We start from the raw sequence: 27,682 nt of genomic DNA, 5'->3' as shown, positions 1-27,682 counted from the left end.
CTGGCTGTGGCGCGTTCTTTCTGACGTCACTTCCTGTGTGGGGCGTGGTCTTTCTGGCGTCACTTCCTCTCCGAACTCAGTTTGTAAACGATCAATGAGTCCATACGAAGCTAAGAGCCGGAGATTCAAGAAATACACAGCGCACTTACCCATGTAAAAAATTATCCGAGGAGGGGAACCTTAAACGATGGTTTAGTGTGGCTGACACGGTGCTTAGGCTAAATAATTATTCGTTTAAGTGGTTATCCGGCTTAATGTAGACAGGGCCTTAATGTAAGAAACCAAGAAAGGGTTAATATACACTATATTGCCAAAGGTATTTGGCCACCCATCCAAATGATGAAAATCAGTCGTCCTAATCACTTGGCCCGGTGTATAAAATCAAGCACTCAGGCATGGAGACTGTTTCTACAAACATTTGTGAAAGAATGGGCCGCTCTCAGTGATTTCCAGCGTGGAACTGTCATAGGATGCCACCTGTGCAACAAATCCAGTCGTGAAATTTCCTTGCTCCTAAATATTCCAAAGTCAACTTTATTATAAGAAAAGTGAAGAGTTTGGGAACAACAGCAAGTCAGCCACCAAGTGGTAGGCCACGTAAACTGACAGAGAGGGGTCAGCGGATGCTGAAGCGCATAGTGCAAAGACTTTATGCACAGTGAGTTGCTACAGAGCTCCAAACTTTATGTGACCTTCCAATTAGCCCACGTACAGTACGCAGAGAGCTTCATGGAATGGGTTTCTATGGCCGAGCAGCTGCATCTAAGCCATACATCACCAAATCCAATGCAAAGCGTTGGATGCAGTGGTGTAAAGCACGTCGCCACTGGACTCTAGAGGAGTGGAGACGCCTTCTCTGGACTGATGAATCATGCTTTTCTATCTGGCAATCTGATGGACCAGTCTAGATTTGGAGGTTGCCAGGAGAACGCTACATTTTGGACTGCATTGTGCTGAGTGTGAAATTTGGTGGAGGAGGAATTATGGTGTGGGGTTGGTTTTTCAGGAGTTGGGCTTGGCATCTTAGTTCCAGTGAAAGGAACTTTGAATGCTCCAAGATACCAAAACATTTTGGACAATTCCATGGGATGGCACTTCAAATTAATATGTGAGTAAAGGCAGGTGGCCAAATACTTTTGGCAATATAGTGTATTTTTGATTCTTTATGTAATGCACAAAAGCTATAAATGGCATCAGATAAAACACATTCCCGAGGGCTGTGCAAGATGGACATTGCTGTTAGTCGTTACTATCTCATAGCGGGCCAAGTCATTGTCTACCAGGATATAGAAGCATCCACAAACCAGAAGGACATGCTGAGGTGTACATAGAAATGAACACACTTTCCTTGCCCATAATTACATGGCAGCATGTGGGTGCACGTCCCCCGCCCCCCGGCTGACAGTGTGTATAAACTCAGGCAGAGATATGATCTAGTGAGGAGCTGCTCTTATTAAATATTAACAGACGCCATTCCCAAGTAGCCCCAATCCCCACAAGCACCTCCGACGCCATGCAAAGACGCAGCCGCGCTTCTTCGCGTCACTACACAACCTCTTTCCCCACTGAATAGGCTTATTCCAAGAAAGAGTTCAAAGAGCGAGGCGGTGGAGGTGAATGTGCTCGCTGTACATGTTCAAACTCAATTCATTTTTTGGGGGTTATCTATAGGGAGCTGCCGACGTCGTCATACAGGGAAATTAGTGAAAGCGGAATTCAAATCAGCGCTATCAGAATGGGGTTGCGGCGTGTTTGAAGGGGAATTTTAAAAGTTCGACTTCACCCCTGTGGTCTATTGTTGAAGAATAAATTATATGCTTGTAGAGAAGTTGAAGTCAAAGTGTTTGGTCTTCATATAACCAGACATGAATACTGAAAGGCCAAATAGAAATTGATTGATGCATTTTTTTTTTTTCGAATAAGATGTATGAAATCATTTTTCAACCACACATTTTTTTTACCACCGTGTGCACGTACGTGTGGAGGTGATTGACAGCATACATGCATGTCCCTCTGAATAGCCCCCCAGAATTATTGAAAAAATATGGCTTCTTGCAACAAAGCATATTTGGCCAAATAACCCAAGTTGTTACATATGTTGTGTTGTTATGTTGTTGTTGTATGTCGCACAGTTCAGGTGTTTATGTGGCGTTTGGAGTTGAAAAGCTAATGGCCTACAAACTGTGTTGATCAGTTTGTTTGTTGGTCCACAGCACATTGAATAAATACAACTAAAAAAAAAGCAATACAAATGGAAAAATATCTAGTCTAGTCTTAGATTTAGATTGGTCACATCTAGTCTTAGACCTATATTGGTCACAAATAGTCTTAGACTTAGATTGGTCACATCTAGTCTTAGACTTAGATTGGTCACAACTAGTCTTAGACTTACATTGGTCACATCTAGTCTTAGACTTAGATTGGTCACATCTAGTCTTTAACTTAGATTGGTCACATCTAGTCTTTAACTTAGATTGGTCACATCTAGTCTTTAACTTAGATTGGTCACATCTAGTCTTATACTTAGATTGGTCACATCTAGTCTTTGACTTAGATTGGTCGCATCTAGTCTTAGAGACTTAGATTGGTCGCATCTAGTCTTAGACTTAGATTGGTCACAACTAGTCTTAGACTTACATTGGTCACATCTAGTCTTAGACTTAGATTGGTCACATCTAGTCTTTAACTTAGATTGGTCACATCTAGTCTTTAACTTAGATTGGTCACATCTACTCTTTAACTTAGATTGGTCACATCTAGTCTTATACTTAGATTGGTCACATCTAGTCTTTGACTTAGATTGGTCGCATCTAGTCTTAGAGACTTAGATTGGTCGCATCTAGTCTTAGACTTAGATTGATCACATCTTGTCTTACTCTGGTCAAATCTAGTCCTAGACTTACATTGGTCAGATCTAGTCTTAGACTTAGATTGGTCACATCTAGTCTTACACTGGTTCACATCTAGTCCTAGACTTACATTGGTCAGATCTAGTCTTAGACTTAGATTGGTCACATCTAGTCTTAGATTTAGACTGGTCACATCCAGTCTTAGATTTAGATTGATAAGATCTCGTCTTTGACTCAGATTGGTCACATGTAGTCTTAGACATAGATTGGTCAGATCTAATCATAGATTGGTCAGATTTACGGCTGGTGCCAAAACCCCAAATATGTATACTCTAAAAACCAGGAGGATGTTTCTGGGCAAGGATGGTTTCGCCCTATGGTAGTGATAAAAACAAACTGCAATCCCACCGTCAAAGCCAACGACGGTCGCTGAAGCGTAATTTCCCCTCGTTAGCATTGAGGTATTGTGTGACAAAACGATTGCTGTGGATCGACCAATACCAGTCCTAAATAGTCGGAATCCCCCGCGTAAGCATTCCATTCAGTTGCAAACAAAAGGCACAAAACATAATGACTTAGGCCCTGTCTACATTAAGCCGGATAACTCCTTAAACGAATAATTATTTATCCTAAGCATCATGTCAGCCACACGAAACCATCGTTTAAGGTTTCCTTCCTTGGATATATTTTTACACGGGTAAGTGCGGCGTGTATTTCTTGAATCTCCAGCTCTAAGCTCTGTATGGACTCATTGAACTTTTACAAACTGAGTTCGGCGAGGAAATGATGCCAAAAAGACCGCGCCCCACACAGGAAGTGACATCAGAAAGAACGCGCCACAGCCAGCTTCATAACAACCTGTTTCCACTCAGAGGTAAACACTAAAAAAAATGGAGGCGAGTCACCCAGACATGCCCGTGTTTCTCCTTCCTCTACATGTACAGACGCTTGTGGAAATCACACATGAATACCTTAAGAGAAAGCCATTGCAGCTATTTCGGATACAACACTTCTCAGACGGCAAGAGAACTTTCGAATGTTCAGGTCAGCTGTGATTCTACTTACCGAAAAACTTTGTCCATTTGTCGAAGGAGAGACAACGAGAATGTGGGCTCCCGTGGATGTGATAAAAAAAAAGCTAGCATGTGCTTTGTATTACCTGGCCAACGAGGGAAGACTACGGAAAACATCAAATGCATTTGGACTGGCAAAGCAGACTGTATCAGTTATTGTCCGCCATGTATGGACAAATGGACAATGAAGGTGAAGGCAAAAGAGTGAGGAGTGTCCTAACCAGATATCTAGATCCCTAGATTGATTGATGTAAAATGTTCTGTATCACATTGTTTACTTTCATGTGTCCATTAAAGATCTTATTAATTTATGATGGCTCAGGTGTGATTCACTACAATAGGGCACCACAGCACACTGGATTCCAGTTAATTGAAATACCACAACACTGGATATTGATAGATAAGTTAAATTTAATTTAAGAACTTGCACACAAAGCAACACTGGAAGTGACTATGACGTGCGCATTTTCTGTGCATGCGTACTAGGTCGCGTTGAGCCGGCGGATGGAGATGGAGGGGGTGAGGGGGTCTTAAACAACCATTGTGTGGACAAGTATAAGGTTAGGTGGGATTTACCCTGGATAACTCTAAATTAAGTCTTTGTTACTTAGAATATGTTCCCCTAATGTCCAAATAACTCTAAATTATCCAGGGCCTTAGATTGGTCATATTTAGTCTAGATCAGTGGTTCTTAACCTGGGTTCGATCGAACCTTAGGGGTTTGGTGTTTCGGGCTCAGGGGTTCGGCGGAGGTCAAGACACACCCAACTCATCGTGTAAATAAAAACTTGTCCCTATTGGGCGTACTACGGATACGGCAACAGCAGAAGTCACACTGATTTGCAGGTATGTAATTTGTTGTGAGTTTATGCACTGTGTTGGTTTTGTTCTTTGAACTAGGTGATATTCATGCACGGTTCATTTTGTGCACCAGTAATAAAACATGGTAACACTTTAGTATGGGGAATATATTTACCATTAATTAGTTGCTTATTAACATGCAAATTAGTAACATATTGGCTCTTAACTAGTCATTATTAAGTACTTATTAATGCTTTAAACGGCGTGGCCTTATTATAACCCTAACCCTCTAACCCTGGCCCTAACCCTCTAACCCTAACCCTAACCAAATAACTCTAAATTAAGTCTTTGTTACTTAGAATATGTTCCCCATACTAAAGTGTTACCAAAAACATATAACTTGGTCTTGAATTTGAAAAAAAGAAGGGTTCGGTGAATGCGCATATGAAACTGGTATCCAACAATGTTAAGAACCACTAGTCTAGATCTATTCTAGATCTGCCCTATGAGCACAAACCAAACAGTCCAGTTGTGATGATTGAATGCCCTGAGATGACAATGACCTGATGATTGAGAGCATTCCTAGACACGTTAACTACAGTAGATGTTATTTCAAAATATTTATCATATTCCCTACTAAACATGAGAAGATGGGCAAATATAAACGCAGAGAAGGAAGCACGTGTGGGAGGAAACTAAAGAAGATGAAGAAAAAGATGGTTGAGGCAACCCTTCACATCTGTCTGGGTACAATGTCAGTGCCTGCCTTTAAGGCAGTTGGGTTCAAAAGAGGAGGCAGATATTGCCGCTGTTAAACGGTTCAGTGGTTTGACAGTGGCTGATGCTGCACACAACAATGCTCCCTTGAGAGCCTGCAGAGTCTCCCCAGGCATGGCTCTTATCAAAATATACCTAGTGCCTGCCTCTCCACTGCAGGAGCCAACAATAACACAACAGGGAAGAGGCCCAGATCAGAGGAGTCATTGGATGCTTATGAACATAGAATCACTTTGTGTTACCACAGTCATAATTGTCTTGACAATTATGGGAGGAGCACACAGTACAGTGTGAAAGCAGATTACTGTTCAAACTGTGGCTCAATAAGAGCCGGGGGCCTTGGGTGGAGAATATGGGGGTTCTCAAGCTTTTTGAGGGGGGTGATTACTCAAAAATGTTATCTCAGCTGTAGCCCTCAGAGCTGTGTTGCAGCTGATAGTTAAACACACACATACACACACACACGCACACACACAAACACACACACATACAGTATACACACGCGCACAAACACCTCAACTGAGCGAAAGCAAAACTGCACAACACAGGTCCCACGTTCCCTTTGGAGCCGTGTTCTGCCTCCGGTGCTACATTTGACGGTTTGTTGCGCGGCACGTAGGTGTGTAGGCTGCGCTGCGTTACGTGATCAAACAGGCCAACTGACGCATGGCCAATTATCTTGGCTGCCTCCTCTCATCTCACATTTAAGAAAAGGGGAAAGGCAAAACCAAACGACAGAGCGCGAGACGGAGGGAGAAAGCGAGGCAAGGCTGCCGGTGTGTTTATCCAAGAATGGCAGATGTAAAGACGCTGTTCCACAGGGAAACTGACATGTGCACAATTTTTGAAAAAGTAAACAACAGCTCACACCCTTTAGATTTTTTTTGGTTGTTTTGTTTTCTTCCGAGATGTAGCCTCACCGTCAGCAAGTCCTAAATAAGTCAATAAAAAACAAACAAAGGGAATACGGAGGGAATTAAGTATCAAAAGTATACTCTTCTATAGTCTGAGGCTATGGCGTCAGTGTCAATGCGTCTCACTGACATTCTGCATATTCTACTTCTCGAATAACTTGAGTGAACTCCTGTGGTAACTCTTTGTTCTCAGGGTGTGAATGGTGGAGCAACTTGCAACGTGTTATTAGCACACCGCTTGGCTTTGTTGGAGCGATAATCAGTATATATTGGAACAAAATTAGCAAGAATGTGAAGCAGGAAAGCATGTACAGGAGGTGTGCCCACACTTTTTCTGCAGGCGAGCTACTTTTTAAATGACGAAGTCGAGGGGATCGACCTCATTCATATATATATAATTTATATTTATTTATTTATGAAAGAGACGTTTATGTTAACAAGTTAAAGGTGTTTAATGATAATACAAGCATGTTTAACACATATAGATTCCAAATCACCACCGTTGCATATCTCTGCCTGAGTTTATACACACTGTCAGCCGGGGGGCGGGGGACGTGCACCCACATGCTGCCATGTAATTATGGGCAAGGAAAGTGTGTTCATTTCTATGTACACCTGAGCATGTCCTTCTGGTTTGTGGATGCTTCTATATCCTGGTAGACAATGATTTGGCCCGCTATGAGATAGTAACGACTAACAGCAATGTCCATCTTGCACAGCCCTCGGGAATGTGTTTTATGTTGGGGCCCCTCAGTACATCACTGACTTGCTATGCCCCTACTCTTCAGGGCGCAGCCTCCGGTCTTCAGGCCAGAGTCTTCTAAAGATCCCAAAAACTCATTTTAAAACCTGTGGAGACTTGGCATTCAAGGCTATAGCTCCAAGACTGGAACAACTTGCACCAGTCCCCCCGTGAGCTTGACTGTGTTGACATGTTTAAGAAACATTTGAAAACGTATCTTTTTAGTAAAGCTTTTAGTTAATGCAACTTTTAACTATCATTTTTAATCCACTTTGTATCCTTTTTATGATGTTGCGCCTGTTGTTTTAATTGAATTGTTGTTTTACTTCACCTATGTTTTGTATAGCGCTTTGTGATTTTATCTGTGAAAAGCGATTTATAAATAAAATATACTTACTTACTTACTTACTTTCTTTCATGAAGACAAGAATATAAGTTGGTGTATTACCTGATTCTGATGACTTGCATTGATTGGAATCAGACAGTAGTGACGATAACGTCCACATTTTCAAATGGAGGAGAAAAAAAGTCCTACTTTCTGTCCAATACCAACAAGGGGACGGGTCAAATGCAGAGGACACATTTCACCACATCTAGTGTGTGTGAGACAATCATTGGTACTTTAACTTTAATATGAAAGTGGTTGGTTTTTGGCATCTTATTTGTCCAGCTTCCATACTCCTTTTTATACACTTTACAAGAAATACATTGGCGGAAAACTCCGTAGTTTGTTAGCTTGTGCACGCCAGCTTTCTGAGACTCTTACTTTGTTAGCGCAGGCAAGATAGAGCAAGGCTTTTATTGTGAAGACAGGAACTGTGCAGTCGGTCTTTAGAGTTTTGGCGGCAGGTATGGCGCAAGAGTCTGTTGAAATAAAAAAAAAATGTTTCTCGCCTTTCTGTCGGTCGTTTTTTCTTAATAATGATCTGGCAGCAGCCAGCGTCATCTCACAAGACCCTTGGGCGCCGTGAATGTCAATCAAGTGACGAAAGTGACGTCTTGGTGAAGATTTATGATCGCTAATTGATGATCGCTAATTTTATGAACAATTTTTTAATGCCTGGCTGGCGATCGACTGACACACCCTCCGCCATCGACCGGTAGCTCGCGATCGACGTAAAGGTCAGAAAGCAGAAAGCTAGCGCACACAAGCTAGCAAGCTACGGAGTTTACCGCCAATGTATTCCTTGTAAATTTGCATGACGAAAAAGAAAAAACAACTACCGTTTGTTACCGAAAGTCCATCAACAGTAACGAGCCCCGAAAAGCGTACCACCGCGAGCCGAATAAGACGGCAAGAGCCCAGAGGCGACCCGTCTCGAGACAAAAGTGTAAGCGAAAACGAGGCCGAGAAAACGCTGGACAAAGCAACCGCAAGTTCCCTCAACTCTGACACCGAAGAAGATGGCCTCAGAGGCCCCGGCGCGGAGTAGGAGGAGAAGGACAAAGACCGAACTCAATGATCTCTCTGATAAGCTTCTGTATGCCGTGTTACAGGCACTGTCTTTTGATACAGTAGTGAATGAACACAAGGGCCTGTACAAATATTTCAAGTTCTTACGTGTACACTTGGATTTGTTGGTGCGACAGAAATTTACAGTAATTAAATAATTTAATCTCAAAATATATATTTTTTTCTGCATAATATTATTACAGTTCAAAAATATGAGACCAAAATAAAACCATCGCTGCACAGTTTAAAACAAAGCTGGGAGCTTTGCTTACTATTAAAGTCAGCTACATATGTGTGAGCTGTAAGTAAGGGGTGTCTTTATACAATATTTTCACGTCCACTACATTACTGATATTGAAGCCTTTAGTATTGGCCGATACCGATATTAAGCCGGTACGATATCAGCACAAATTATAGAACAGACTTTTATCATTTTGTTGTGTTGAGAGTTTGAAAAAGTTTGATCAAGTAAAATTCCTCAGAGAACAATGAAAGGTCTGAAAAATACTAACCTTATGATGGGCTTATTATCCATCCATCCAATTTTCTACCGCTTGTCCCTTTATTATGCTATCTTTAAATTGAAGTCAAGTAGAAATGTGTTTTTAGTGACACCTAGTGGTAGCAATAATCAATTTAGTTAAAGGGTCATATTTTTTTTCTACATTTAAAACACTTCCTTGGGGTCTACACAATATGTAAAGGGGGTTCTTTGGTCAACATTTTGCATAAGTTATGTTCACAGACTGTCTCTTTAGAATGAGACTTTTTGTGGTCTTATTGACTGGAGGACCAGGCTATGCCCCCTTTTGACTGCGTCTCCACTCCGTCAGCCATGTTGTAGTTTTTAGCGTATTCATATCGAGTCTACTGACGTATAAGAGTTAGAACTAAACGCTACTTTTATTTTGAAATGGCAAAAGCGGAGGATTTGAGCATGCATGTGCATGTGCGAGCCAGTCTGACCCACCAAGAGGATAGAGGGAAAAAAAGGAACTAATTGACCACAACTTTGGACTTCAGCTGAATAAAAATGGTGGACTCCTGCAAAGTTCTTTGGGTAAACTTCTATGCCTGAGATATGGAGACAGCCGCTGATGTAACGAGGGCAAAGTACGTCACATAAGTCTCAAATGCCAAACGGAAGAAGGCAAAATTGTTTTATAAATATCTTCGCCATGCCTCCATGGTTTGACTACACATTTTCAGGACTTATGGGGATCCCAAACACACAAAAACAGGTACCAACAGGTAAGAGAAGTTGGTTTAATATTATAGGACCCCCTTTAAAGGGGAACTGCACTTTTTTTTTTAGGGGGGGGATTTTGTCTACTGTTCAAAATCATTATGAAAGACATTGTGGATGTATTTTTTTTTTTATGCATTCTAAACGTAAATAAAAGTCCGCCCATAAGACCCAATAAAAAAAACATTTAAAGAAAGCGCCAACAATACTTAATTTACATTTCGTGACTTGAATATTAACCAAGTATAAGTGATATTGTTATTATAAGTCCTAACGCAGACAGACTATTTATAGCGGTGACGTGATCTTGTGTGTCAATATTGACATGATCAACTTTATAGTAGATCAAAATCATGCCTCTCACCTGGATAAAATCTGACGCGTTGGTACATTCTGACCGCCAATTTAGACCCGGCAATGGTGAGAACGACACAAAAAGACGCTTGTGGTTCCACCCCCCTTTTGTTCGCAAGGATTATGAGTCATTCTACATCTAAATGGGAATATATGAACATTCCAGCAGTCGGCATCCTAATAACAGCAGACATTGTACAGTAAGTGATGTTTTATTATGTTTGTTGGCTCTCATAAACAGTGTTGGGTTAGTTACTGAAAACCAGTAACTAGTTACAGTTACTAGTTACTTTATTTCAAAAGTAACTCAGTTACTAACTCAGCTACTTACACCAAAAAGTAATGCGTTACTGTGAAAAGTAACTATTTATTTAGTTCTTTTTTTCTTCTTTTTTTTAAGGCTCCCATTAATGCCCTTTTAGCCTTCATTTCACTACAGTTATTGCACTGGAGAATAATACAATCTGTTGATCAACTTGACATGCATTTGCATCACTGAACTTTGCTAAACCATGTGGTCTACATACAACACACAAAGACAAAGATATGTTTCAAAGGGCCAATTTATTTCAGGCCAGAACAAATTGACAAAACTAATTTAAATAGCTGCAACATAACATACATAAGTAACAAACAGCATAATAACAACATGTCACAACATAGCTGTAAACCTGGCTTCACCCAAGGAAGGCACACATGGCATACACAAATCCTAACCAGGCATTTTTTTCTCTCAAGGAATTCGGAAATAAAATCCTGTCTTCAGGAGATCAACACTGTACTGAAGCCCAGAACACTCTACGCATTTCCCCAGTTTTAGATTAGAGAAAAGGAAAGATTGGCCTGGCCCACTAGGATCCTTCTTTATGTTTGTGAACTTTATAGTCTATAAATGTAGAGTGATGCGATAATCAAACACTCTAGAAGTTTAGAATGAAAGAGCAACAGTATATAAGATAATTGACAGAGTGTGTACCTTCAGTGCTGAATGATGAACAGAGGCAGAGTTTGGAGAGTTTTCTTTAGCTCGCTTTCCATTTTTATGTACTCACTGTCCAGGTACATGGAAAATGTTTTCCGTGCCTCTTGCTGTTTGACGCCGGTATCATGCTAATTAGCTGCCTAAAAGCGGTTGACTTCACTGTAGAAATAGCCTGCATGTCTTCTAACACATACGCTGCAATGGCTCTATCAATGGTGTCCTGGCTAGCAGTGCCTCCGTTAAAATCCTCAGGTGGAGGTGGAGGTGGAGGTGGAGGTGAAGTGGCATCGGAGTCTGTGTCTCTCTTTACGAGCTTTGTCGAAGCATGTTGCTTTTGTAGCTGTTTCAACAGATTTGAATTGCTGTTTTGGGCAGTAGATAGGATCTTTGATCCAAGACACAACTTACATTTAACTAAAATGTTATTTTCTTTGTGCTCGACAAAAGAAAAGTAGTGAGAATATCTCCATCTTAAGAAACTCGACTTCAGCTCCGCCATGATGTCTTGTTAGTAAACACAGACACGCCCCCTCCCCCCACCCACACACAGTGCGCCTCTTCTCTCCCTTGTGAAGCAGGAAGATTCAGAAGGACGACACTGCATCTCTTCAATAAAACACACTCAGATCTTCTGTTTCTAGCCGATATTACATAAAAAATAACGTAAAATAACGTGACGCAGGAAGATTCAGAAGGACGACACTGCAGCTCTCCAATAAAACACACTCAAATCTTCTGTTTCTAGCCGATATTACATAAAAAATAACGTAAAATAACGCAGTATGGCATCATGTAGTATAAAAAATAACGCGTTAGACTACTAGTTACCGCCGAAAATATTTTGTAACTGCTCATAAAGTCTGCAGTGAGTAATCATCGATGTAGTTGAAAAAAAGCGAAAGTTGTGATGCGTTTTTTAAATTAATGCTTAAAATGAGCAAAATACGTAAATATTAAAAGTTATTGTGCGAATGCTCCAAAACATTCACACATGTGTTTTTTTTACACCAAAAGCATCTATTTATTAATGTTCTTCTTCTTCTCCAGATCTTGGCGCGCTCTACTTTCCACATTGTTCACCCGATTCAAACCGTTCCAACTTCAAACTGTTCAGCCTATTCGGGAATCGCAGGATTTCCCTTGACAAATTCCAAAAATTTCCCAGAATTCCAGGTTTTCTGGGACAATTTTCCCATTCAAAATGAATTGGCCATTTTTCTAACTTCCGCTATTTACACATTTTTCAACCGATTCAAACTATTCCACCTTCAACACATTCCACCATCCTGGAAATCCATTTTCCTAAGTTAAAAAAAATTCCAGGATTTTCTAGAATTTCTGGTTTTCCAAAGCCCTATTTCTGGCCACTACTCCTTCCACATTTTTCAATGCATTTAAACCGTTCTACCGTCAAAACATTCCTCTTAATTAGGACAAAAAACAAAGTTGTTTTTTGAACTGGAAAAATTCCCAGTTTCCCCAAAATTCCAGGAATTCAATTCAACATGTAACATTTTTCGACCGATTTGAAAATTTCAACACCAACCATTTCAACTCATACAGATTATTCAAGTTTTATACCATTTAAAAAAAAATTCCCCTTTTACCGAAATTAAAAAAAATGTTCATGTTAAATTCCCATTTAAACCAATGGGAAATTCTTCAAAGTCCCACGTTTTTATCCGATTCAAACCGTTCCAATTCCAAAATATTCAGCCTGTTCAAAATTTTAAAAAATTCCCAGTTTTCAGGTACATTTTCCCCATTCAAAATGAATTGTCCATTTTTTAAATTTCCACAATTCGCACATTTTTTAACCTATTCAAACCATTCCAACATCAACACGTTCCACTCATCCAACTAACACTTTCCCAAGTTCCAAACCCTATTCTGTTTCTCCTGGAAATTCAAACTCTTCAACATTCAAACCATTCCAACATTCAAACTATTCTTACATTCATACTACATCCAGTCAGCATTTCAGTTCAACTTAAGCATTGGAGCATTCACACGCAATTCCTTCAGGAATTGCCTCATCTAGTTATAAATGTTACTACATTACATATATACTTACATCATGTATATGAAACCTTTACGGAGGTATTTGGATGTTTTTAAAGGCTTTATAGGTAGAATAGAGTGGCTCTCTCAGGCTCCATTGTAAGACGACGCATTTACTTACAAGTTAGAATGCATTAAAAAAAATACATCCGTCGTCATGTTTTTCATTATGATTGTGAACAATAGGCAACATTCCCAAAAAAGTGCAGATCCCCTTTTAGCTCATGACACAGTACATTGAATGATGCAGACACTTTTGTTACTGGATAATTTATTATACGAGTCTGCCTTGGACACTTTGTATGTGTAAGTAATATGCAACAATAATTAGTTGATACTTTATACTGACAAATGCTTTAGAATACAATATTGTTGAAGTAAGGACACTTGTTACGCATGTCTAGCTTGTGTGCTAGTGTGTGCTTAGCAGAGGTGGTACCAAGTCATTGTTTTGCAAGTCACAAGTAAGTCTCAAGTCTTTGCCCTCAAGTCCGAGTCAAGTCCCGAGTCAAGACAGGCAAGCCCCGAGTCAAGTCCAAAGTCAAGACTGGAAAGTCTCAAGTCAAGTCCTAAGTCCTGCATTTTGAGTTTCGAGTCCTTTCAAGTCCTTTTAACCACAGACTAATATATTAACACAGATTGTGTATGCTTTTCAAACGCTGTATTTATTTATTAAAATAAGTGCATTTTAAATTGCAAGAAAGAAAATTGTGCTGACATTGCACTTTATAATAGCACTTTTTAGCACATTTTAAACATTAACTCATTCCTTTACAGAACAAACACATTGAAAAATAAAGTGCAAATGTACTTATTTGTACAAAAGTGTTAACATTGAAAAAACATGACATATACGTGAACATAACAAAAAAGTTGTACTTTTTATATGTCAGGGCCCTATGCTGCATTGCATTTGCAAAAGACCAAATTAGCCAAGAGTCTGTCAGTCATTTGTGCACGATGGGGGCGTAGTATGATGCCACCATGGCTGAAAACTCGCTCCACTGGAGCACTGGAGGCAGGCACTGCCAAGACTCTCATGGCCATTCGGAACAGTGAAGGAAGAGTCTTCATGTTCAATGCCCAGAACAAAAGGGGGGAGAGAGTTGTTTTGGGTTGGTGCACTACTTGTAAGTGTATCTTGTGTTTTTTATGTTGATTTAATTAAAAAAAGAAAAAAAAAAAAATTATTTCTTGTGCGGCCCGATACCAATCGATCCACGGACCAGTACCGGGCCGCGGCCCGGTGGTTGGGGACCACTGAGGTAAACAACCAACAGTATCTCAGAAAGCTAGCTGAAACGGTAGTCATATTCATAATATAGTATACATTTTAACTGACCTTTATTTTACTATTTTTGTCTTTTTTTAGGTGGCTAAAATACGCGGTGCTGCTGACCGCCGTCTAACGTTACGTGTGATATATTGACTAACGTAACCCTGCTTAAAAAAAATCACTGAACAAAAAGTATGAATAAGGTAGTGAACTGCAACAGATTCCCGTGTTTGCAATAACGTTAGCAGTGAGTTTACAGCCTCACTGATTTAACTACACAGCAAATAAAAGTCACGTTACTTAGCCAATAAACGTTATCTTACATTCAAAACTTACCGTTCTTTGTGCAACTTCAAATGCCGGACGAAGTTGGAAGTTGTTGCCTCTCCATCAGTAATTTTCGAACCGCATGTGTTGCATACTGCAAACCGTTTTGTGTTGACCACCTCGTAATTTTTATACCCAAACAAAATTATTTTAGGTATCATTTTTTGTTCACTGGCGTGTGGTTTGGACATGTCTTCTTCGTTGGTTGTCCTGCAATTTGATTGGATGAATGCTGTGTGATGAAAACAAAGTACCGGTAGATCTAATTTGATTGGCTGTTGTACTGAGACCACACCAGCTGACACACGCAACGCTGATAGACAAGTACACAATGAAAAATACGGAGCGCTCCCGAATAACTTTTTCATCTTTGGGTTTTGGGGAAAGTAGCAAGTCATGTCAAGTCATGTCAATTCAAAAGGCTCAAGTCCAAGTGAAGTCACAAGTCATTGATGTTAAAGTCTAAGTCGAGTTGCAAGTCTTTTTACATTTTGTCAAGTCGAGTCTAAAGTCATCAAATTCATGACTCGAGTCTGACTCGAGTCCAAGTCATGTGACTCGAGTCCACACCTCTGGTGCTTAGCTGTTGTGTAGCTGCTACCTCCTAGTAGCCTGTAGGCCATCATGTTTACCTTTTGTAAATAACCACTAAAATGGAAGAAAAGACCAACCTTGTCTGCTTATTGAGGGACATTTAGATGTTAACTGGCTGTACAGCTTTGCACTAGTAAGCGTGCTGAAGTACTGCTTGTATTGGAGCTTACTGTAAATTGGAGATTTTAAATGCAAGGTGATATTGGATCCCTAATGTAAGGTGAATAATAAATGGTTTTCTTCAGAAAATAGGACTGTTAAAAATATAACGTGGGTTTGTGTTCATCTCCTGTTCTTATTTCAATTGAATTAATACAATAAATTAGAAAGAGCTCATCCCGGTTACTGTAAATAGCATTTAGAAGTATTTTGAGAAGAAGAAGCCTTGACCCCAAAGTTACTTCTCCATCTTGTTTCTTAGTGAAGAGGAGACTAAATTGGAAGGAGGAAAGCAATTACAGGGGGAATAGTTACTGACAATCACTTTCAAGGATCTTGGCTCAGGGCACTAACGCGGCAGCTGGAATGTAATGGAAAAGTGAAAATGGAAGGAGAACATGTTTCACCTTTAATAGGTAACAATGATGATGAAAGGACAATAAAAAGCAGTGCGGCACATTTAAATAAACCCCTTAAAACATGTTGACACAGACAAACAAAACAAAGAGAAACAAAAGTTAATTAACCAAACAGTGCTAAAAGACTCACCAACTGTTGCTCGAGACTTAGTCGAGTATTTCTTGGTCTTGCTGCCGAGCATAGTGTTGTCCCTCAGGGCACTCTCGCTTTCTTTAGTCACCAGCAACGCCAGTTCGCCGGCGACAGGGCGGAGGTAGGCTGCATTTAGGAAGGCCAGGATGGCGTGTGGCTCTGCGACTCTTGGAAGGACGTGGAGGTCTTCGGTGAGGGTCCTAGTGAGAACGGGGGTCACTGAGCGGAAGGCTGCGGTCACTCTGTCAAAGCCTGTGACAGCAGGTGGACTGGAGCGCATGGCTGAGTGAAGAAGAGCCAGCATCGCCTTGCTTCTTTGGCCCTGGATGAGTAATCCAAAACATTTTAAAAAAGTAATTTAGTACACGACCTGTTAGTTTGTCAGATGCTGCTGCCTGACTTTTGTAGACCACACTCACACTTGGTCATTTGAACCGTGACAGACTTACAGTCGTGGTCAAAGGTTTACATACACTTGTAAAGACTATAATTTCATGGCTGTCTTTATTTTTTTGTGATACTTGTTGGTCACAAAAAACATTCATGAAGTTTAGTTGTTTTATGAATTTATTATGGGTCTACTGAAAATGTGACCAAATCTGCTCGATCAAAAGTATACATACAGCAATGTTAATATTTGGTTACATGCCCCTTTGCACGGTTCACTGCAATAAGGCGCTTTTGGTATCCGTCCACAAGCATCTGGCAAGCTTCTGGTCGAATTTTTGACCACTCCTCTTGACAAAATTGGTGCAGTTCAGCTAAATTTGTTGGTTTTCTGACATGGACTTGTTTCTTCAGCATTGTCCACACGTTTAAGTCAGGACTTTGGGAAGGCCATTCTAAAACCTTCATTCTAGCCTGATTTAGCCATTCCTTTCCCACTTTTGACGTGTGTTTGGGGTCATTGTTCTGTTGGAACACCCAACTGTGCCCAAGACCCAACCTCCGCTGATGATTTTAGGTTGTCCTGAAGAATTGGGAGGCAATCCTCCTTTTTCATTGTCCCATTTACTCTCTGTAAAGCACCAGTTCCATTGGCAGCAAAACAGGCCCAGAGCATAATACTACCACCACCATACTTGACGGTAGGGATGGTGTTTCTGGGATTAAAGGCCTCACCTTTTCTCCTCCAAACATATTGCTGGGTATTGTGGCCAAACAGCTCAATTTGTGCTTCATCTGACATGACATGGACAAAGATAAGACCTTCTGGAGGAAAGTTCTGTGGTCCCAAAGTCCTGACTTAAACGTGTGGACAATGCTGAAAAAACAAGTCCATTTCAGAAAACTAACAAATTTAGCTGAACTGCACCAATTTTGTCAAAAAGAGTGGTCAAAAATTCAAGCAGAAGCTTGCCAGAAGCTTGTGGATGGCTACCAAATGTGCTTTATTGCAGTGAAACTTGCCAAGGGACATGTAACCAAATATTAAGATAGCTGTATGTATACTTTGGACCCAGCAGATTTGGTCACATTTTCAGTAGCTCTGTACCGAGGATGTCGTTGTGGCTTGTGCAGCCCTTTGAGACACTTGTGATTTAGGGCTATATAAATAAACATTGATTGATTGATCCATAATAAATTCATAAAAGAACCAAACTTCATGAATGTTTTTTGTGACCAACAAGTATGTGCTCCAATCACTGGTGGACACTCACACTCGTCATTATTTATTGTACGACTTTCATGACTTGCTCATTTGAAGTGTTTTGTTCAATTCTATGAATGATATGACGCATCATTGTATGTAAAGTGACCACCCAGTGGGCTTTGACTCAATACCACTTATTTATATTCATGCAAGATGGTGGTTATCAATATTTAACACAGGGGTGTCCATTACGTCGATCGCGAGTAACGTATTTGATTGACAGAACGAGTGCCATGCTGCTGTGATCGTGACGCTAATGAGAAAAAGGATACGTTTGCTTCCAGTTGATTTCCTGCTACAAATATTAGTCTCATCTACAATTCATGTCTGCAGTTGTTTTATGGTGTGAAGTTTATATTTTGTCTCATTATTTAGCTATAGATGTCCCTGTTGTTCAGGAATGTTTGCTGGCGATATCAAGATTCGGTATATGCTGTTGAGCCCACAAGAGATTTATTCATCTACTGTATTAATATTATTAAGGATATTTTCTTGATGCTTGCAAATAGCACCAAAGATGCTATATTGTGGTCATCTGTGTCGAATAAAGCACTTTGCTTTCCACTAAGCTTTTAGTTTCTGTTATGAAAATCGTGGCTGAGGAGGAGATCTTCCCCCAAGTGGAAGAGTTCAAGTACCTCAGAGTCTTCTTCAAGAGTGAGGGAAGAGTGGATCGTGAGATCGACAGGCGGATCTGTAATGCAGACCCTGCATCGAACCATCGTGGTGAAGAAGGAGCTGAGTCGTAAGGCAAAGCTCTCAATTTAGCGGTCAATCTACATTCCCATCCTCACCTATGGTCATGAGCTTTGGGTTATGACCGAAAGGACAAGATCACAGGTATAAGTGGGCGAAATGAGTTTCTTCTGTCGGGTGGCGGGGCTCTCCCTTAGAGATAGGGTGAGAAGATCTGTCATTTAGGAGGAGCTCAAAGTAAAGCCACTGCTCCTTCACATCAAGAGGAGCCAGATGAGGTGGTTCTGGTCAGGATGCAACCCGGACGCCTCCCTGGGGAGGTGTTTAGGGCACGTCCGACCGGTAGGAGGCCACGAGGAAGACCCAGGACACATTGGAAGACTATGTCTCCCAGCTGGCCTAGGAACGCCTCGAGATGCCCCGGGAGGAGCTGGACGAAGTGGCTGTGGAGAGGGAAGTCTGGGCTTCTCTGCTTAGGCTGTTGCCTCCGCGATCCGACCTTGGATAAACGGAAGAAGATGGATGGATGGATGGACAGCAAAAATACGGTAGGTTGGACCAATAATTACGATATTTAATACTAGGACTTAACATGATGTTAGTTTATTTTCACAATCAGGTCTTCTAGTTGGGCAGCACGGTGGAAGAGGGGTTAGTGCGTCTGCCTCACAATACGAAGGTCCTGAATAGTCGTGAGTTCAATCCCGGCCTCGGGATCTTTCTGTGTGGAGTTTGCATGTCCTCCCCGTGACTGCGTGGGTTCCCTCCGGGTACTCCGGCTTCCTCCCACCTCCAAAGACATGCACCTGGGAATAGGTTGATTGGCAACATTAAAATTGGCCCGAGTGTGTGAATGTGAGTGTGAATGTTGTCTGTCTATCTGTGTTGGCCCTGCAATGAGGTTGCGACTTGTCCAGGGTGTACGCCGCCTTCCGCCCGATTGTAGCTGAGATAGGCTCCAGCACCCCCTGCGACCCCGAAGGGAATAAGCGGTAGAAAATGGATGGATGGATGGAGGTCTTCTAGTTATATTTAGGCATAGCAACCACAAAAGAACACGAACTAATGTGATCTATCGTCCTTTCTTTACGTTTAGTTCGGCAGTCAAACACTGCTAATATAATAGAGAATAAACTCGGTTGCATCACAGAAAGTTTCTCAAACAAATCAAATGTTCAAACTAACATTTTACAAAGTAATCACTGCAGACACAAACATGGTTCGATTGTATTCCACAAGATTATGAAAGTGATATTTTTAAGAGCAATTTCCTTCGACACACTTTTGTTTTTTCCCTGACTTTATGAACCACTTCTTTCCTATCCCTCTACCCTCGAATTTTAACTTTTTAAGGTCAAGGCAAGTGTTGCCTTTAAGAAGAGCTCATATTTTAGGGCACCAAGGCAAGTTGGAAGGGCACCACGGCAAATATTATTTTCTTTTGAGGCAAGGGCTCCAAAGCATGTATATATACACATACAAGTATATGATATACAAATAATCAAATGTCAATAAATTGAAATAGACTGTTATATAGTGTATGACCTAACTTGTAGTAAACTTTAGTAAATATGTGTATACACGAATATATAAAACGGCACGCGATTTTCATTCCATTGTTTACATCAGCGATTCGAGCCCTGCCTCTACTTGATGATTGGAACACCCAAGAACAGAACAGCAATACGACATTTTCTGTTAAACCTCTATACTCACACTCACTTGTTTTAATGTTACGCTGCTTAACCATCGTGTGAATTAAGCCGCAAAGAAGAAAAACGGACGTGACGTCATATGCAACCCAGCAATAGTGTCCTCAATGTGTGATTTTTTTTTTTTGTACAAAAATAGGGACTTTTGTCAAGGCTCGAGCCAATTATTTATGTTTTATACTGTTTTTTGGGGGGGAATTGCTTCAATACATGTTTAAGAACCAATTATGTTCGTAAATCGAGGTTCCACAATATGTCCAACGTGCAAACCCATGAACGAAAATGGTGTTATTGGTTGTATTAACCAGTACAGGTCACTACACGGACTAACCTTTGAGATGCTTTCATCTTCCTTTTCCTCTTTTCTGCATCACCACTGGCAACAGTTACAATGCACTAGAAGTACGCCTTGCAGTAGAAGCGTGATCAATTTAAAGGTACTTGCACGTGCTGCTGACTGTTTTCAGTGCTCGCACACAAACGATTGGCGGTGTAGTTTCTGCCAACTTATACTTTGAAATCTGCTTTGCATTTTCCATCCATCCATCCATTTTCTACCGCTTATTCCCTTCGGGGTCGCGGGGGGCGCTGGAGCCTATCTCAGCTACAATCGGGCGGAAGGCGGGGTACACCCTGGACAAGTCGCCACCTCATCGCAGGGCCAACACAGATAGACAGACAACATTCACACTCACATCCACACACTAGGGCCAATTTAGTGTTGCCAATCAACTTATCCCCAGGTGCATGTCTTTGGAAGTGGGAGGAAGCCGGAGTACCCGGAGGGAACCCACACTGTAAAATGCTATTGTCAAGGAAAAGAAGGGCCACTATAATACTGCACCTGGTAATGTGTGAGTACTTCACATTCAGGGTACAGAAAGCAGAACTGTTGCAGGCATTGGACCCGTTCGATGATGGACAAGGTGGGAACTCCATGACTCCCTGGGCAGTGAGTGGACAGACGCTTCAGTAAGTGGCAGCGCAGTTGAAGACGTACATCGTCCCATGCTTCTTGGATCTTCAAAAATTCAAAGAAAAAACGAAAATGTTAGGGGCTGTCAAAGTAAAGCGTTAACGTGTGTGAATAATCGCAGAAAATATCACCTTAATCTTGTATGAATGCAGATTAATCACACAATTTATTTATTTATACACATATACAATACAGTATATATACATATATATCTATAGTACAGGCCAAAAGTTTGGACACACCTTCTCCTCATTCAGTGTGTTTCCTTTATTTTCAGACAATTTACATTGTAGATTGTCACTGAAGGCATCAAAACTATGAATGAACACATGTGGAGTTATGTAATTAACAAAAAAGGTGAAATAACTGAAAACATGTTTTATATTCTAGTTTCTTCAAAAGAGCCACCCTTTGCTCTGATGACTGCTTTACAAACTCTTGGCATTCTCTCGATGAGCTTCAAGCACACCTGTGAAGTGAAAACCATTTCAGGTGACTACCTCTTGAAGCTCATCGAGAGAATGCCAAGAGTGTGCAAAGCAGTAATCAGTAGTTTTGATACCTTTAGTGACAATCTACAATGTAAATAATCATGAAAATAAAGAAAACACATTGAATGAGAAGGTGTGTCCAAACTGTTGGTATATATATACACAGGTAAAAGCCAGTAAATTAGAATATTTTGAAAAACTTGATTTATTTCAGTAATTGCATTCAAAAGGTGTAACTTGTACATTATATTTATTCATTGCACACAGACTGATGCATTCAAATGTTTATTTCATTTAATTTTGATGATTTGAAGTGGCAACAAATGAAAATCCAAAATTCCGTGTGTCACAAAATTAGAATATTACTTAAGGCTAATACAAAAAAGGGATTTTTAGAAATGTTGGCCAACTGAAAAGTATGAAAATGAAAAATATGAGCATGTACAATACTCAATACTTGGTTGGAGCTCCTTTTGCCTCAATTACTGTGTTAATGCGGCGTGGCATGGAGTCGATGAGTTTCTGGCACTGCTCAGGTGTTATGAGAGCCCAGGTTGCTCTGATAGTGGCCTTCAACTCTTCTGCGTTTTTGGGTCTGGCATTCTGCATCTTCCTTTTCACAATACCCCACAGATTTTCTATGGGGCTAAGGTCAGGGGAGTTGGCGGGCCAATTTAGAACAGAAATACCATGGTCCGTAAACCAGGCACGGGTAGATTTTGCGCTGTGTGCAGGCGCCAAGTCCTGTTGGAACTTGAAATCTCCATCTCCATAGAGCAGGTCAGCAGCAGGAAGCATGAAGTGCTCTAAAACTTGCTGGTAGACGGCTGCGTTGACCCTGGATCTCAGGAAACAGAGTGGACCGACACCAGCAGATGACATGGCACCCCAAACCATCACTGATGGTGGAAACTTTACACTAGACTTCAGGCAACGTGGATCCTGTGCCTCTCCTGTCTTCCTCCAGACTCTGGGACCTCGATTTCCAAAGGAAATGCAAAATTTGCTTTCGTCAGAAAACATGACTTTGGACCACTCAGCAGCAGTCCAGCTCTTTTTTTCCTTAGCCCAGGTGAGACGCTTTTCGCGCTGTTTCTTGGTCAACAGTGGCTTGACACGAGGTATGCGGCAGTTGAAACCCATGTCTTTCAAGCGTTCTTGGTGGTGGATCTTGAAGCACTGACTCCAGCAGCTGTCCACTCCTTCTGAATCTCCCCCACATTTTTGAATGGGTTTTTTTTCACAATCTTGACCAGGGCCCGGTGATCCCTATCGCTTGTACACTTTTTCTGACCACAGTTTTTCCTTCCCTTTGCCTCTCCATTAATGTGTTTGGACACAGAGCTCTGAGAACAGCCAGCCTCTTCAGCAATAACCTTTTGTGTCTTTCCCTCCTTGTGCAATGTGTCGATGGTTGCCTTTTGGACAGCTGTCAAATCTGAAGTCTTCCCCATGTTTGTGTAGGCTTCAGAACTGGACTGAGAGACCATTTAAAGCCCTTTGCAGGTGTTTTGAGTTAATCAGCTGATTAGTTTGTGGCACCAGGTGTCTTCAAAATGTAACCCTTACACAATATTCTAATTTTGTGACACACAGAATTTTGGATTTTCATTTGTTGCCACTTCAAATCATCAAAATTAAATGAAATAAACATTTGAATGCATCAGTCTGTGTGCAATGAATAAATATAATGTACAAGTTACACCTTTTGAATGCAATTACTGAAATAAATCAAGTTTTTCAAAATAATCTAATTTACTGGCTTTTACCTGTATATATATATATATATATATATATATATATATATATATATATATATATATATATATGTATATATACACACACACGTTATGTATATGTATAGATACACACACATTATCTGTATATATATATATATATATATATATATATATATATATATATATATATATACTGTATATATATGTATTTTATTTTTTATATTTTATATATATATATATATATATATATATATATATATATATATATATATATATATATATATATTAGATATACTGTATATATATTTTTTTTTAAATTTTAACTCTCCTGAAGGAATCAACAAAGTACTATCAATCTATATATACACACACACACACACACACACACATATACATATATATATATATATATATACAAATACATATATATATATATATATATATCAGTGTTTCCCACACATTCATTTATTTGTGGCGGCCCGCCACGAAAGAATTACGTCCGCCACAAATGGATTTTTCGGCTTTTGACTCGCTCGACCGCTCATAAAAGCAATGGGACTCTGTCTGTGAATGTACCTTGTAGTTACAACTCCAGTGCAGTAGGTGGCGGTAGCCTACTATGCATTGTAACTCCGCCAATAGCACTTAATTCACCTGGTGGGCCAGAAGAAGAAGAAGAACAAGAACAAGAAGAAGAAGAAGACGACGAAGTAAAAGAACGGACCAACCGGATCAAAATACGAGGGTAATATAGGTTATAAGTAGATAGGTTATAGCTGCATCGCTCGCGGCTCGTCATATATTTAACGTTAATCCGCGATTTCACCGAGCGTTTCACTGACAGTGAGCAGCCTGACGCTGCTTCATTAACACCGCCGCTGTTTGACTCGGGGGCCGGGCAGACGCACGTAGTAACAGTCTCCTGTTTTCATACCGATGAGCTAACGTGTCCAGGTTATAACTCTGTTGTCAATAAACACACGTGGAGACGGTGCTTCAGATACTGTATTAATACTGACGCTAAATTGTCAATGAAAATAATAAAATCTGAGCCAACCAGCTGTTAAAATGTTGTCCAGGTTAATGTTTTGGCCATTAAAGGCCCTTCATTTCAAGATTTCAACTGTGATCGGGCTTTAAACAGGTGGCTGACCTGTTCAGATGGGTGTAACTGCTACTGGTCAAATAATGTGAAATATCATTTAATTTTACATGTATGCAATGCCATTTAAATGTAATTATAGATAATAATAATAATAATAAATACTGTGTAGTGTTGTAAATAGTCAACGGTAAGGATTTTATTAAGATATAAGCCATGAGCACTACACAGCCAGACAAAAACCTAGGCAGGACAAGTAAAAATATTGGGGCAAGTAGATTTGAGAAGTCGGGCAAGTAGAAAAAAACCTTAACGTTGAACCCTGCATGTGTTGAGCTGCTGCCGCTTAAGGTTAGACGGCACTGTACATAGAGCGGTTCTGCTCGTTAGTAATAAATTCTAATGTTGGATGTTCACTCCTTCACACAGATGAGTATAGAAAAATATTTTCAACGGCCGAAAAGGGCTCGACTTGGAGAGGAGGTAGGCCTACAGTCCGGACCACAAGTGCGACCTGTTCAGCAGCAGCAGGAGGAGGAGGAGGAGGAGGGGGTTGACTGACTGTGGCAGGACACCTCTGCCTCTGTTTCACTTTATGTTGCTGGTAAATAATATGGTTGTAGTAGTAGGCCAAAGTTAAATTATTTAGTATTCACTAATTAAAGGGGCAGAGCTTTAAGAGACATTTTAGCTTTTATATTTTATAAGATATATTTTTTTGTAAGAACCACAATTAATAAATATATTTCAGTGAATAACTAATTGTTCAAATCTGTATATAAATATGTACATAACGTGTTGTAATTATAGTCCAACTCCGCGTTCTTCTTGGTCATCGCCGCTGCCGCCGCTACCCCCCGCCCCTCGACCACACCACCGCAAATAGATGCCTGTCCTGTGGGAAACACTGTATATATATATATATATATATATATATATATATATATATACAGTCAAGAAAATAAGTTTTTGAACACCCTGCTATTTTGCAAGTTCTCCCACTTAGAAATCATGGAGGGGTCTGAAATGTTCACGGTAGGTGCATGTCCACTGTATGAGAGATAACCTAAAAAGAAAAATCCAGAAATCACAATCTAGGATTTTTTAACAATTTATTCGTGTGGTACAGCTGAAAATAAGTATTTGAACACCTGTCTATCAGCTAGAATTCTGACCCTCAAAGACCTGTTAGTCCGCCTTTAAAAGTCCTCCTCCACTCCACTGTATTATCCTGAATCAGATGCACCTGTGTGAGGTCGTTACCTGCATAAAAACACCTGTCCACCCCATACAATCAGTAAGACCCAAACATTCAGCATGGCTAAGAGCAAAGAGCTGTCCAAAGACACCAGAGACAAAATTGTACAACTCCACAAGGATGGAAAGGGCTACGGAGAAATTGCCAAGCAGCTTGGTGAAAAAAGGTCCAGTGTTGGAGCAATCATTAGAAAATGGAAGAAGCTAAACATGACGGTCAATCTCAATCGGAGTGGAGCCCCATGCAAGATATCACCTCGTGGGGTCTCAATGATGCTAATAAAGGTGAGGAATCAGCCTAGGACTACACGGCAGGACTTGGTCAATGACCTGAAAAGAGCTGGGACCACTGTTTCCATGGTCACTGTTGGTAATACAATAAGACGTCATGCTTTGAAATCATGCATGGCAAGGAAGGTTCCCCTGCTTAAACCAGCACATGTTAAGGCCCGTCTTAAGTTTGCCAATGACCATTTGGATGATCCAGAGGAGTCATGGGAGAAAGTTTTGTGGACAGATTAGACCAAAATTTACCTTTTTGGTCATAATTCCACTATGCCTGTTTGGAGGAAGAAGAATGATGCGTACCATCCCAAGAACACCAACCCTACTGTGAAGCATGGGGGTGGTAGCATCGTGCTTTGGGGGTATTTTTCTGCTCATTGGACAGGACGACTGTACTGTATTAAGGAGAGGATGACTGCAGCCATGTATTGTGAGATTTTGGCCAAAAACCTCCTTCCCTCAGTCAGATCATTGAAGATGAGTCATGGCTGGATCTTCCAACATGACAATGACCCAAAGCACACAGCCAGGAAAACCAAGAAGTGGCTTTGTAAGAACCATATCAAGGTTCTGGAGTGGCCTAGCCAGTCTCCAGACCTAAATCCAATTGAAAATCTTTAGAGGGAGCTGAAAGTCTGTGTTACTCAGCGACAGCCCAGAAACCTGACTGATCTAGAGAAGATCTGTGTGGAGGAGTGGGCCAAAATCCCTCCTGCAGTCTGTGCAAACCTGGTGAAGAACTACAGGAAACGTTTGAACTCTGTAATTGCAAACAAAGGCTACTCTACCAAATATTAATGTTGGTGTTCAAATACTTATTTTCACCTGTATCACACAAATAAATTGTTAAAAAATCATAGATTGTGATTTCTGGATTTTTCTTTTTAGGTTATCTCTCATACAGTGGACATGCACCTACCATGAACATTTCAGACCCCTCCATGATTTCTAAGTGGGAGAACTTGCAAAATAGCAGGGTGTTCAAATACTTATTTTCTTCACTGTATATATATATATATATATATATATATATATACATATACATATATACAAACATGTACACACATATAACATATACAGTATATACATATACACAGTACATACATAAATAATCCTGACATGTCCAGCTACTTGGGCAAACAATATTTTTGATCTAGGTATGTATTTGTTGACCAGATTTACATCTTTTTTTGTGTGTTTAACTTTTTGAAATATTTGGAAATATTGTTTAGTGTTTGGTGAAACCGGACCAGGAGGGGTTTGAAAGAAGACAAAAGAAAACAGAGCGGAGAATTGTGAGAAAAAGGGAGGACGAGACAGCGACAGACAACAACAACAGAACTGCTGTACATCAGCAGATCCAATTTCTACAAATATGGTATCAGTATTTACAATAACAAATTTGTTATATAAACAATAATATTTAGGGATGTGCATATCAACAGGCCATCAATCAGTTTTGGACGATTTTCCTGAAAAAGTAACTACAGTAACTAATTGGCGATTAATGCCTTTAAATTTCAATCACAAATGCCGATCCCCTCTGGCTGACACTATCTATTTTGAGTCCCCCGGTCAACTAGCTAGCAGCTAATTGTCTGTCTCCATAC

At 40.4% G+C, this 27,682-nt stretch overlaps 1 protein-coding gene across 3 annotated transcripts in view; it reads right to left on the bottom strand.

Moving 5' to 3' along the window:
• The window catches only part of kiaa0825 (KIAA0825 ortholog), a 573,303-nt gene that overhangs the window by 478,717 nt on the left and 66,904 nt on the right, over positions 1-27,682 (bottom strand). For all 3 annotated transcript variants that reach the window (XM_061986612.1, XM_061986613.1, XM_061986614.1), the window contains exons 5-6: positions 21,067-21,243; positions 16,158-16,482 (exon numbers count right to left, since the gene is read on the bottom strand). In XM_061986612.1, the coding sequence (XP_061842596.1) occupies positions 16,158-16,482; positions 21,067-21,243 (502 nt within the window). The remainder of the gene's footprint in view (positions 1-16,157; positions 16,483-21,066; positions 21,244-27,682) is intronic.

Source organism: Nerophis lumbriciformis, linkage group LG12 (genome assembly GCF_033978685.3).
Source record: "Nerophis lumbriciformis linkage group LG12, RoL_Nlum_v2.1, whole genome shotgun sequence".
NCBI lineage: Eukaryota > Metazoa > Chordata > Actinopteri > Syngnathiformes > Syngnathidae > Nerophis > Nerophis lumbriciformis.
This window is presented reverse-complemented; position numbering and strand designations above follow the sequence as displayed.